Source organism: Onychostoma macrolepis, chromosome 03 (genome assembly GCF_012432095.1).
Source record: "Onychostoma macrolepis isolate SWU-2019 chromosome 03, ASM1243209v1, whole genome shotgun sequence".
Classification (NCBI taxonomy): domain Eukaryota; kingdom Metazoa; phylum Chordata; class Actinopteri; order Cypriniformes; family Cyprinidae; genus Onychostoma; species Onychostoma macrolepis.
Window position 1 is genome coordinate 34,431,551 of NC_081157.1, and position 14,508 is coordinate 34,446,058.

The 14,508-nt window shown below is 35.9% G+C and overlaps 1 gene segment (V, D, J or C); it reads left to right on the forward strand.

Annotated features, from left to right (window-relative positions):
* The first annotated feature begins 5,129 nt into the window (after positions 1–5,129).
* Positions 5,130–8,884, forward strand: LOC131536984 (Ig heavy chain V region XIG14-like). The segment is given in 2 exon segments: positions 5,130–5,187; positions 8,572–8,884. Coding segments are annotated over 2 exon segments (351 nt in total).
* Positions 8,885–14,508: the final 5,624 nt, after the last annotated feature.

The following is a 14,508-nucleotide window of genomic DNA, read 5'->3' on the forward strand; positions in this document are numbered from 1 at the left end:
TTTTCATTTATTTCTATAAACGCTGAATGCTGATGGCTCTCAGAGAGAAGGCCTCACCTACAGTACAGTCATAGTAGTGACACATACAGTCCAACAAACAAAATGTGAGCCGTGTCGTCCATAATCCTGACCGTCTGACTTAGTAAAATGCCAGTCACAATAGATCAAGAGGAGGATTTCTGTATTCTGTATGCATTCTAGCAATTTTTCTTAAATGTATACATTTTGCATTTTGTAATTCAATGATTTTAGTCAATTTGCTTTGCAAAGATAATTCCTATGTAAAGATTATGTTTGAATTCTTTCTATGACCTTTACAAAACGTGGAACATCATAGTTCTCAAAATATGTTTGCATTACATCAAATAAATATGACAGAAGTGGAGAAACAAAGATGTTTAGCACGTGCACACAGAAGATGGTGACAGTGACTGATGACGTTCTTTAATGTTTAATGTCGTTGTGTTGAAAAAGATAATAATAATTTGAAATAGAGGTTTGTCAAAATAAAAAGTTCAATCATTTTCTTAAATGAATAAGTATGTGCTCGCCATGCTCTTTCCCATGCAAGGATTAGCATGAACTTGCAGAGGAGTCTTAAAACAAATACAGCCAAATAGACGAAATGTGAATTGTGTCATCTGCTATCTGAGCAAGATGATTAAATCCAGTCATCCTTTCACAATTGTTTATGAAACAGATTTTCCGAATTCTATATGCATTATAAACATTTTCTTGTCTTGCTATACACTCTTTCTTAGAGATTTGGTCTCTTGAATGTATGAAAGGTTATGGATTAAATTTATCAATACAAGAGTGTGGAAACATGGTCAAACTTAAATGAATGTGCAGCTTTCAGTGCAATAGTTTGATTTGTTTCAGTTGTAATAGCTTTAAGGGTAAAACAGCAAGACTTAATTTTCGTGTTGATGTTTCGTGTGTTCGCACATCATGGACAGACACAAAGTTGCACTAAAATAAATTTCTCAAAAAGAAAAGACTGTTACTTAATTTCTTAATTTTCATTTATTCCTGTTATGATGACAGCTCACAAAGAGGTGTCTTCACCTAAAAACATACACAGTCCAACAAAAATTGTAAACGCCATCCGAAATCTTGATAATATGACTAAATCTAGTAATGTAAAAAAATTTTTATTTACAAAACACTTCTTAGATGAGACGCATCCCTGACAAAATCTGTTGGCATGCGAAAATACTCAGAAATGTTTTAGCACAGCTATTTACACACATAGTACGAGAACTGTAGCCTACATTGTATCGATTGCCATAATAAATTCATTACCACTTTATTAGGGTCAAAAGGAAATGATGATAATAGTTGAAACATCCTTATATTTTATAACTCTTTCATTTTGAAAATCACAGATGCTGGTCTTTTAATCTTTTAGTAAACCATTTAAAATGACATGATACCTAGAAAATAGTCAAAATGTACAAGTTTTGTGTTCTAGGTGAGAAATTTACACCAATAAAGTTTTCATGAACATTAAAACAACATGTATTCCTGTGGCTGTTAAACATAATTTGAAATAATAAATAATTTGAAAAGGTAGGTCTGTCAAATGAGAAAGGTTCAGTCATACATCTACAAAAAAAAAAAAAAAAAAAAAGACAAACAAAAAAAAAAACTTTTCTGAAGTAAAAAATTATTAGAGTTTTCTACTCGTGTGAGAAAAGCACTTGGGTGCATTATCATCAGGCTTTTTTAAAGAAATTAAAGAATAAAACTAAAGTTTAATTTAAAAGACAATAGACAGCATGACTTGCTTTAGTGACAATGTGTTTAAAACTTTTTAAACATGTTCAAAACCGTAGGTGTAATTGTTTTACTGAGATGTTTTAAGTGAAATGTATATTTGTTCTTTTACAGTACACATACTATCTACAGGCTAGATTCAAATGAAAACATTTATTAAATAACAACAAAAAGTAAAACATTTTTGCTCATACTTAAAATTTAGTATACTCAGATTTGTGTGTGTGTGTGAGATAGAGAGAGAGAGAGAGAGAGAGAGAGAGAGAGAGAGCCCAAATAATCAGCCAAAGTGTTGATTATTTGTCTAAAGCAGGGCTTATTTAACCCTTGTGCGCTCTTCGGTCATTTCTGACCGGAGGATTTTACATTTTGAATTTTTAAAAATCGTAGCTTCACCAGAATGGTACGAAACTCGTTGACTTTTATGGCACTTGGTATGTGAACACACAAAAAAATTGAGGGCATGATTCGAAAAAGTTAAATGGTCGTAAAAAAAATAGTCACACTCATGGTCTTCGGTCAAAAATGACCGACCATAGGAAATGAATGGGAAACGGGAAAACATTTAAAAATACAGAAAATTTTTGTGTGTACAATCTACAAATCCCCAACAATGCAGAAAAACATTGCACAGCAATGAAGGGGTGAAACTCTAAAACATCTAGAGTGCAAAATCAACACATCCACTCATACACACGCACACACACACACTTGTACACACACACCCCCCAATGAACTGGTGTGCCTGTAACACAGCAACTATGTAAAATAAAATCAATAATTCAGCTACAATGCAGTTAAAAAGTGGACAACAAGGAATGGGTTATACTCTAAAACATCAAGAGTGTAAAACAGATACATCCACTCACACACATTCACAGACACACATATACAATTATACACACTCAAATGAATTGGTATGGCTGTAACCATATAGCCAAAATGAGTTGAGTGAAATAAGAGGTTGAAATCAGATCAGACCCTGAAGGATTAGGCTCTGATAAAGCATTCCTCTTCATTTTTGTTACATTTTTATAGTTTTTTAATGTTTTGTGTAACAAAATGCTTTCTGTGTTCAGGGTTGACTGTAGTAATAATAATGCAAAAACCTATATAATAATAATAATGCAAAAAAATATAAACCTTGACAAAAAGTAGTCTTTGAGAATGCCTAAATATACATTTATATCCACAACCTAATAAAAGTAAACAATTATGTCTAAAAACAACTAGGGAATTCACAAGACTCTCTATAGAGTCCTATACAGGCAACTAGTGGTTACACCATGAAATTACATGTTTTTTCTTTCTTTGCTCACACCAGGAGGTGCTAATCTGCATTCAAAAATTGGAATTTAAAGGCCTAGTGTCTATTTTCATCTGAAATACTGCATAAATTGAAAAATAATTTGAAAAAATTTGAAAAAAATTTTTTTTTACTATTTTCAATGGGAAAAATTTATCATAATTATTGCATAAATATTAATTAGTACCATAAAATTCTCTCAAAATACAAAAGAAAAAAGAAAAAATATTATTGAACAAAAATATATTAGATTGATTTTACTAGATTTTATTAGATTGAAAAAAAAAAAAAAATTTCAGGTATCCGGTCACTTTTGACCGTGAATACCATGAGTGTGACTCCCAAATAAGGACTGCACAAGGGTTAAAATGTTTATTTGTTTGTCTTGTCATATCATCTTATGTACTTTTCATTTAAACAATATTGTTTAGCACAATAGTCAACCATTGTTGTTTTATTGGGCATTATAAATAAAATGAACTGAACTGAACTAAAGCATGATTCTGTGCACATCTATATGAGTGAATGCTGTAAAGTCATTAACACAAGCACAAAGAGGATACTGTCGTCCGTTGTCAGTCAGACCCCACAATCACCTTCACTGTCAGAAGTAAATGGATAGTTGGTGGTTTGAATAATTTTTAACTTAAGCCTCCTTATAAGTTTATCTATTCAACCTACAGATTAGGTTGTTCTGATCCTACAGAGGTGTTAGCATACACACGTTGAGATGATGAAGAAAAACTTGCCCAGACATAGCACCTTTTTCAGACGCATATAGAAATTTTCATCAATTGGTGAATTCTTTAATTCTATGTTTCAGTTTTCATACAATCAAAACAGCAATGTCTTAGCTATCAAAATTTAGCCTATAGATCAAGCAGAACTGAACCGTTTAGGGGTTTGACATTAGACATGTGTTTGGATGCCTTCCATCCCCCCAAAAACAAAGAACAACCCTCAAACATGACGCCTTTTTTTTTTTTTTTTTCACCCCCAACCTGGAAAGGAAGACGTCCTGACAACCTTCCTTATTCAGAGTCGGATGTAGACAAGCCGGTAGGAACAAATTGGTGACTAGGCAATAACATATGCCATACAAATCAAACAAACATTGGTCCTCTTAAGAAGCCACCACATCACCCATTACTCAGCCACTTTTTCCACAACCAGGAAGACCCCCCTGACTAGGCATTAACATATAACATACAGATCAAACAAACATAAGGTGGCAATACACATTCTTTGCTCAGCCATTTTTTCCAGAACCAAGAAGACCCCCAACACCTCCAGACTGACCGTTAGCTACAGGCCTGGAAGGAACGCCATAAAATCTCCATGGCACCAGGTGAGTGATAAAAAACATCATAAATCCACTCATAAATCCAACAAATGTCATCACAGGACCCCTGTGACGTGACAGTCAGGGTGACAGAGGGGGTCATATACCCATAAATCAGGTCAGAAATCTACCCTGGTATACATTTGACATAGGACAACCTGTCGATCAACGCTGACAGGGAGCCCATAAATCCGGTCATAAATCATGGTCATAAATCATTATTGATGGACAGTATAGGATATAACTACTCCTAGATTATACAATAGATGTATAAAGAGGTTTCTCAATTTTATGCTACAAATTGCAATAAAGTACAGTGTTTATAATGATCAAAAATATTTTTCCAAAAAACAAAAATTAGGCTTCAAAATAAAAACCTGCATGCATCTTAAACGACCAATAATAATCTCTAAATAGGTCTTCATATCAAAACATAAAAGGTTTATCTTTATATTAAGAACATTTTTTACACCTTAAAGAAAGAAAAGTGGCTTTTTTTTTCTTTTTTCTTTTTTATGCTTAGACATACATTGTCCCTTTTCTCTAGAAAGCAATTGTTCCAGATATCAAATAAAATAAAAATGAAATGGCAAAAGTTCTGAATTTTTACATTTTGAAAAACAAAGTGAATGTACGCAAATTCTCCATCTGCTCCATGTACTAAAGTGAAGTGTGTCTGGGGGTCAGAAGGAGAAATTCACATCATTTTTAATCATGATCTTCTCATCAGCTCTACTACTGCTGGCAGCAGCTGCATCCTGTGAGCTTCACTGATGCTTTATTTAAACTCTAAAGCAATGAAATAAGCTTCAGAACTGAGACAAAATTACTAATAACACATTATTTCATTGTTATTTTCAGGTGGTGTTTTCTGTGTCGAGTTCACTCAACCTCCATCTTTGGTTGTGAAGCCTCAAGAATCATTCTCCATCTCCTGCATTATTTCAGTATCAAGCTATTGCATTCACTGGATCCGTCAACCAACTGGAAAAACACTGATATGGCTCGGATACCTTTGTAGTGATGGTAGCCCTAATATTAAATACTCGGTGAAAAACAAGATCAGTTTCACCCAGGACACATCCAAAAACACAGTGTTTCTACAGGGGAAGAATTTTCAGGCTGAGGACTCAGCTGTGTTTTACTGTGCCAGAGAGTCACAGTGACTAAACAAGCCACAGCTCTGTACAAAAACCTGAACACATGAATAAGAGATACGTAATACCAGGGGCATTTTTAGCCTTTCATCAGTACTCAACACCAGCCCCACTCCTTCTCTTTTTGATACAGTTTGAGGTAAAAAAAAAAGGACATAAATAGTCATTACCTGAAGTGCAGAGTCATTTACAAGCTGCACACACAATAAAGAGCTGCTTCGTTGCTGATAAACAAAAAAAAAAGATGTCTGCAAGTTTTGTTTCCTACTGTAGATTTTAGGTAAATATCCACCTAAATTCAATACTCTTATTGTTTTATTTCTCATAAAATATCCCATTACTATTTCAGTGTGAGAAGCTGCTGCACACGATTCAGTGCCTGAGTGAACATTGATGAATTTGGCAACAGTGCTGTGCTGAAAAAAAAAAAAAAGAAAAACACGCACAAATGATTGTCACACATAATGCTCTGATTGTAATATTATCAGAGAAAATGATTTTCAGGTCAGTATACAGTAATCTTCATTAAATCCACATATGGATTTGTTAATTCATCCACACTTTTCATCCAGCTGAAAATGCTTTATAAATATTAAATAGTCATTTAACATTTATGAAAGATGTTCTCATAAAAGTCACATATTCAAATTTATTGTCACAAATTTAATATTACATATTAATTTATTTATGTACAAATGTCTATTTTTCATACAAATTGGTATAAAGAAGAATTGAGGCTGGAGGAGGAGTTCATGCAAAACTGAGATGTTTATCTCTCATAAGCTGTTGTGCCAGCGAGTGTTTCTGTTCACTGACTGTATGTGGTTTTTGTTGAAGAGCATCAATAGCAATGACAACAATAATTAATTCAGTCCTGATACTACTATTTTTAAATGGTTTGTTATTTTCTAAATAATAATATATTACTGTTGTTACGAATCCTGGGCCTGCTCTTCGTTCTGACTGCCACAAGAGGTCGCCCTGCCATCATATTGACTTTCACACCACACATCACAATGGACTGCATTTCCCATCAGCCATCTCACTAATCACACGCTCACCTGATCACACGCACACAGCTGTATCCAATCAGACACTCTTTATAAGCCTTGGCCTTTCTCTCCCTCTCCGCCGAGTATTGTATGCATTTATCGCTGCCCTACAGAGCCCTGTTAGTTTTTCTTGCCTCGCCTTGCCTCGCCTCGCCTCGCCTCGCCTTGCCTCGCCTCGCCTCGCCTTGCCTCGCCTTGCCTCGCCTTGCCTCGCCTTGCCTCGCCTTGCCTCGCCTCGCCTTGCCTCGCCTCGCCTCGCCTCGCCTCGCCTTGCCTCGCCTCGCCTCGCCTCGGATTGTGTTTTCCCCTGCCTGGACTATCGCTTACGTTTGGATTACCTCTCTTGTCAAGCCCCTTTTGTGACTGTTGGCCGATCATCGACCCACGCTTGTCTTTGTTTACTCTTTGTCTCGCCCATGTTATACCTGTTTGCCACTGTTCGACCCTGCCTGTTATGACCACGTCTCTGCTCAAACAAAGCTTGCATATGGATTCTCACGTCTCGTCAGCCCCATAACAACTGTATAAATGCTTTTAGCAAGCACATAGTTATGTTTTTTCTGACTTTTCAGTTTATATATTTCTCGCTCTTCAACAGATATTCATTTTCAGACCTTCACTCAGTCTCAAGATGAGGTAAAAAGACCTGGTGAATCTTTTCGTTTGGTCTGTACCGCCTCTGGATTTACATTCAGCAGCTACTGGGCAGCTGTGGTGAGACAGGCACCTGGTAAAGGACTGGAATGAGTTGCAACTCTCAGCACATCCAATACACCATACTATTCCCAGTCAGTTCAGGGCAGGTTCACGGTGTCCAGAGATGATTCCAGCAGTCAACTGTATCTACAGATGAACAGCCTCAAGACTGAAGACACTGCTGTGTATTACTGCGCTAGAGAGACACTGTGAATAAGTTCAGTGTCAAAGCAATACAAAAACCACCACCTTTACTGTTGCCTTCATTTATGCTCCAGACTCACTGTTATATTTCAAAGAGGGGGCGCTCTTGTTAAGCAGTCTTAATTGACGTTACAAATGTCACTGACTGAATGTTTGTTTTCTTGACAAAGAAACAGACTGTCTAATTGAGAATTTCTGAAGAAACACCAATAAGCCTACAGTAACTTCATCACAAATTATATTCTCATGTTTGTAAAAAAATATTATTTCTATTTTTGTCTGGATTTTTTTTTTTTGTTATACATCTGTAAATGATCAGCTTTGATCAATGCAATATGTTCATTAGTATACATTTATTTTAGAAAGAAAAAAGTCCATGAATACATCAAAATAAATGAACGTGAGAAATAACATATTTCTGTAGTGCCGCTTAGGGATCTGCACATTTTTCGTGCACTCACTATAAAGAATAAAGACTTCTGTATAATTAGATTTTTCATCTTTAATTTTTAGTAAAATAGGTGTAAAGAAGAAACAAACAGAAGATATTAATGATTTTTTCATGGCTCATTTAGAAAAAGCAAAGACTTCAGTGTGGTAATTTTAAATTAGGGAAATTTCATTATAAATTGCGGTCCGAGGGGGGTGTTCCCCCTCCGTACAGATACCCTCAGTAAATCACGTTCCGGGGGGGTGGGGGGTCGTCCCCCTCAGTAGAAATCGCATTTCCCCCTCGGGGGGCCCCCCTCCATCATCATGCCCTTAGAATCCTCCTAACCCAACCCTCCTTTTAAGGCACGAGTGAAAAGAATAAGAGGCAACTGTCAAGCAAATAATTTAAAGTGAATTTAAATGTGGATCAGTAAGAGTGATAAAGCTGAGCTAACTTCAAACCATGATCTTCTCATCAGCTCATCCTGTGAGCTTCACTGATGCTTTATTTAAACTGTAAAGCATTGAAATAAGCTTCATAACTGTTAAAAGAAGTTTTGAGACATAACTAATAATAACACATTCTTTCATTGTTATTTTCAGGTGGTGTTTTCTGTGTTGAGCTCACTCAACCTCCATCTTTGGTTGTGAAACCTCAAGAATCATTCTCCATCTCCTGCAGGATTTCAGTATCAAGCTATTGCATTCACTGGATCCGTCAACCAACTGGAAAAGCACTGGAATGGCTCGGATATATTTGTAGTGATGGTAGCACTGAAACTACAGACTCAGTGAAAAACAAGATCAGTTTCACCCAGGACACGTCCACAAACACAGTGTTTCTACAGGGGAAGAATTTTGAGACCGAGGACTCAGCTGTGTTTTACTGTGCAAGACAGTCACAGTGACTAATCAAGCCACAACTCTGTACAAAAACAAGTCTAAACACATTAAACAAATGAACATCATTTTAACTGGTTTTATTCAACTCAAAATATCATTTAACATGACTGAAAACATGACTATACCAATGTAGCGTTTGGTACATAAATATAATTTAATTTAGCTCAAAGGGAATCATTTATGATTTTATAGGGAATTTGAACAGAATCACTGAGTCGGCAGCGATTCACTGAACGAGCCGTATAACATTAATTCTGCACTGGATATTAAAATCCAAAATATAGTGAAAACACCATTAATAAGCACAGTGACAAGATCGGCAGATTAAGACATTAACTTGTAAGCACAAAACACAAGATACTTCTCTTTTCAATATAAATAAGACTTTATTTATATAAACCTAAGACATGAACTAATCTAACATGAACACACGCATTCACACGTTGCAGAAAGAGAGAAAGGATGAGTTTAGAGAATGAGAATGTGAAATCCCAAGTTTATAGCAATATGTGCTATTGCAAAGACCTGAATAACCATCAATCACTTAATTAAACCTTGCATTGAGTTTCTCAATGAGGATAAAATTTATATTAAATGCACCACTTCAGTTAGACCTGGAGGTACTTGCTGGCGTTGCCTTTGTGTTACAGGGATTCCCTTCTGTCGTCGTCGTTGCAGGAAAGAGGTTTTCCCGAGTTGGTTATTGGCTGGAAGTTCAGTAGTCTTTGAAGTGATGTCTTGGGAAGCCAATGGTTGGGCGTTGGCTGAGGATCGTTTTGGAGTCAGTTGCTGGTTGAAGTTTGAAGCGGGTGCAGTCGGAGCTGGACTTTGCGACAAACTTAACTTTCGAACACGAGACTCAACGGAAAGAAAAGAAGCTAAAATAAAAGAATAAAATGAGTAACGAGACTAGGTGTTTTTTTCTCTCCTCGTGGTGTTAAGTAGCAACTGGCCTGTAGGCCAGAGCATGCTCAAAGAGCGCTAAAACAGCGTCAAAACGCGGTGGCGAGAAGAAAGAAGGGAGAAGGGAAGAGAGAGAAAGATTAGATGGTGTCCTGAGGTTTTAAACTCGGCTTTTGGACACATCCCATTTGGTGTCTTGACCAATTAGATAGGCTATTATCTTAGCTAGGGTTGTTCCTTCCATCATAAATCAGTTTGTTATCTGGTCACATGGTCTGAATTTTACACACTCTTGCAAAGTATACTTTTGGATGTGATTTCTATAACCAGAATATGATACATTTGACAAAGAATCAATTGGAAGAAACATTTCAAGCTAGAATTGTCAAACTCATACCAAACACGAATAAACCTTAAAGTCATTCAATAGTTATTAAAAGGACATACATAATATGTGCTTAAAACATGATAGTCTAATGTGTGGGTTACATACATAATACAGTGTTATGCCTGGAAATGTCCTTCTAGGATGATTTTATATGCATATGAAAAAGAAAGTCTCTGTGTAGTTCTGTGGAGACCAAAAGACATGTTCTTTGGACAAAGGAATTTCAGTCTCAGTCTTTGTCTTGTATGTGTGGGGGAAAAGTCAATCTAAAGAAGCTTGTGATTTCTCTTGTGGAACACATGTGATGGCCATCTCTTTGACCATTAATCTTGACTATTTGCCCCAAATTTGACAATCTCCTTCCTGCGTTGGACTTATCAATAAGTGTTCTTTTGTCTTAATGTTGCAAGCTGTTCTGGAAGAGGCTTGTTGGTTAGGCTTCCTTCAGAGGTTGGAGCAAGGAATCTAATTTATGACGTTGTCCTGTTTTCTTGGGGCCTCTTCTGGAATGTCGGCTCCTCATGTTTCGATGTTCTGATCGAATCTTAGTTTTGTCTGACTCGTTCTGATCCTACACCAACAAAAGTTATTTTTATGGTTAAGATCAGGTATAAATGATTCTTTAAGGTAACAACACATATTCACTCATTACAGTGTATTATACAATTCCACCTATAAACCATGTCATCTGTGTGAGTGCAGTGAGATTGTTTACAGTAAATTTTTTTCAAGAGGTTTTTTTATTGTTAAAAAATGAATTATTAAACAGTTTTCCACTTAAACATGATACAACCATTATAACCACAAAATGACCAGACTTTCAAGACTTTCTTTTATAAATCAAGTATAGAAAATCAGACAAATAATTTTGCAGTATCATTAATAATTACCATAAGAACTAATATCAGAAGTTTACATCAATGCAAATCTCCGCCCTTAACAGAAGCACACAGACAGAATAAAAGCTCTTTGTGTTTTACAGAGCCATAACACAGTGAAAATACAAGCAGCATCATGTACTTTATATCAGCACTGCTAGTTTTAGCAGCTGTACCCCTTTGAGTATACCAAATAAATATTTCTAGAAAATCAAATGTGGAGTTTAGTTTGTATTACTGAAAATGTTTTATTTGTTGTACATAGGTCTTTTTTGCATTGAACTGGATCAGCCTCCTGTCATGGTTGTAAAACCAGGGAAACGTTTACCATCGCCTGTAAGATCACTGGATATTCAGCCTCAGGTGGAGGCTACACAAACTGGATCAGACATTCAAGTGGAAAACCCATGGAATGGATCGGATATTTCCAGACTTCCAGCAGCAATCGTGTCACAGATTCTCTGAAAAATAAGATCAGTTTCTCTTCTGAATCCTCCAGCAACGCAGTTATTTTAACAGGAAAAAACTTCAACACTGAGGACACAGCTGTGTATTACTGTGCTCGTGATACACTGTGCTACAACCTGCCACAGGACCTGTACAAAAACCCCAAACCACTGAACACATTTTTCAATAAAACAAAGTTATACATTGAAGATCCTTTCCATATTAAACATCTTGTGACATAATTCCAAAGTTAATATGGCAAAATCAAAGCAAATAAATAAATACTGCACACTGAATGGGACAGGTCATGTTTTAGACTTTGTAAATCAGTTATATTTTTTTTATTAAATTAATCTGCTAAATGTCAGGTAACAACCTTGGGTGCACAATTGACCCCCATTTAAGAATAATTTAGATGCCAGAAGAGGGCATCCTTTGATGATAAATGAAAAAAAACCCACTCTGTGTGTCCCCCATGAGCAAATATATGAATGCAAACTCAACTGCCAAATTTTATATTTAAACAACTGGTAAATGAGTGATTTATCTGAAGAAGAGAGACAATGTTCTCCATAAAGCTCCTTCTGCTGTTGGTGGCTGTACACAGTGAGTGTTTTTAGTTTAGGGGGTTTTAGGCAGTTTTACAGACTTACAATGTAACATCAAATCCTGTTTCATCAGTGTTGTAGTTCATTTGATGTGTAAAGCATTTTTCTTTCTGTTTAGGTGTTTATTGTCAGGTTGTGCTCACACAGTCTGAACAGTCAGTAACTGTGTCTCCAAGTGGATCTGTTAAACTGACCTGTGCATGTAGTGGATTCACTCTTAGTGACTATAGGATGCACTGGATCCGTCAGGCACCTGGAAAAGGACTGGGATGGATCTTTCACTATTATACAGACTCTAACAAAGGCTCAGCTCAGTCAGTGCAGGGCAGATTCACAGCATCTAAGGACAGCTCTAATCTCTATCTGCATTTGAATCAGCTGAATACTGAAGACACTGCAGTGTATTTCTGTGCAAGAGATTCACTTTGTTTGTTTTCATACAGATACACTTACAAAAACCCAGAGGGGAGAGTGACTGTATTTTAATTTACTGTTTTTGTTATTTAATGTAAAATAATAAATTACTCTGATACCATTTTTGCACAGTTTTTCTCATTCTTAAATTTATTAATTCTGGTTAAAAACAACAACAGCTCAGCAGCTGTCTCTATTTTTTCTTAAAGGAATATTTTACATAAAAAGGAATATTTTACCTAAAAATGACAATTCGCTGAAAATTCACTCACACTCACCCAAGGTGTAGATGATCATTGGCGCAAATCTGAAGAAACTTAGCATTACATGATTTGCTCACCGATAGATCCTTTGCAGTGAATGGGTGCCGTCAAAATGACAGTTCAATCAGCTGAAAAAAACAAAACAAAACAAAAAACATCACAATAATCCACAACACAACTCTAGTCCATCAATTCATTCATTTACATTTACGCATTTAGCAGACGCTTTTATCCAAAGCGACTTACAGTGCATTCAGGCTATACATTTTGTTTCATCAGTATGTGTGTTCCCTGGGAATTGAACCCACAACCTTTTGCGCTGCTAACGCAATGCTCTACCACTGAGCCACAGGAACACATGAATTAACGCGAAAAGCTGCGTTTGTAACGCGTGTAGTCAATTTTTTTGCAAATTTTTATTTTTGGGTGAACTATTCCTTTAACGATGAGGTTCTCACCAGATGAACACCAATAATTCCCATAACACACATAATAAAAACAGAATGTTTCATATTGAAGGAATAATTTACCCCAAAATAACCAAAAATCATTATGTCTTTCCAAACCTAAATAATTTAATTTTGTAAAACACAAAAGGAGAAGTGCAGAAGTTAAATGACTACAATAATTATACATTTATTGCAATTTATTTGATCATTTTGGACTTTGACAGTCTCAAACCTGTTTTATTTTATATGGAAAAAAGCAGCCCAAATATTTACTTTTCTGTTCCACAGAATAAAAAAAAAGTCATATGGGTTTGAAACAACAGGAAATGAGTAATTAATGACAACATTCATTTCTTAGAGAATTGGTAATGATTTATTTTTAATTAAAAGTCAATTAAAAATATCAGAATGTTACCAGATACACATTAAACAAATTAATAAATATTAGTGTTAAATATACAAAGATTTGAATTAATTACTTTGCACGCTTGTGTGGATCCATAAAATGCATATGCATGTGACTCTGTAATATGATGCCCCTAAACACAAGACATCCCTAACTGAATATTTAATTATTTAAATGTTGGATTATGTAAATTCATCATTCTCTTGAGCCCTTCATAATAATTTCTGTATCACCGCACAGCTCAATAATTCAGTGCCTAAACATGGAGCCCAAAATACTGGGATTTTCAGTGCTGTTACTTGCTTCTCAATGTATGATTCTAGTCTTTATTGTTCAGAATATAATGGTCTATTTTTATCTGAATTTACACACAGTGATCATGTTTTATTTTGCAGATTGTTGGTGTCAAACACTGACTGAGTCTGAGGCTGTAGTCCTGAAACCTGGAGAATCTCATAAACTGACATGTACTGCCTCTGGTTTGGACATTGCTGGCTACTGGATGGCTTGGATCAGACAGAAGACTGGAAGAGAGCTGGAATGGCTGGCATTGATCAGATATGATAGCCAGTCTATATATTACTCTCAGTCTGTCCAAGGACGGTTCACCATCTCCAGAGACAACAGTAGGAAGCAGGTGTATCTGCAGATGAATAATATGAAGAATGAAGACACTGCTGTGTATTATTGTGCAAGAGAGCCACAGTGACTGAAATGACTGCAGTACTATACACAAAAACTGCGAAGACTGAAAACTAGCTAGAAAACAGCATTTCTGTAGGTCACTTGAGTCTGTCTGGTTCTGTACCCACTCTCACCAGAACACAACAAACAAACAAAACCATTTATTAGCTTCACAGAAGTACATTTCCCATATCAAT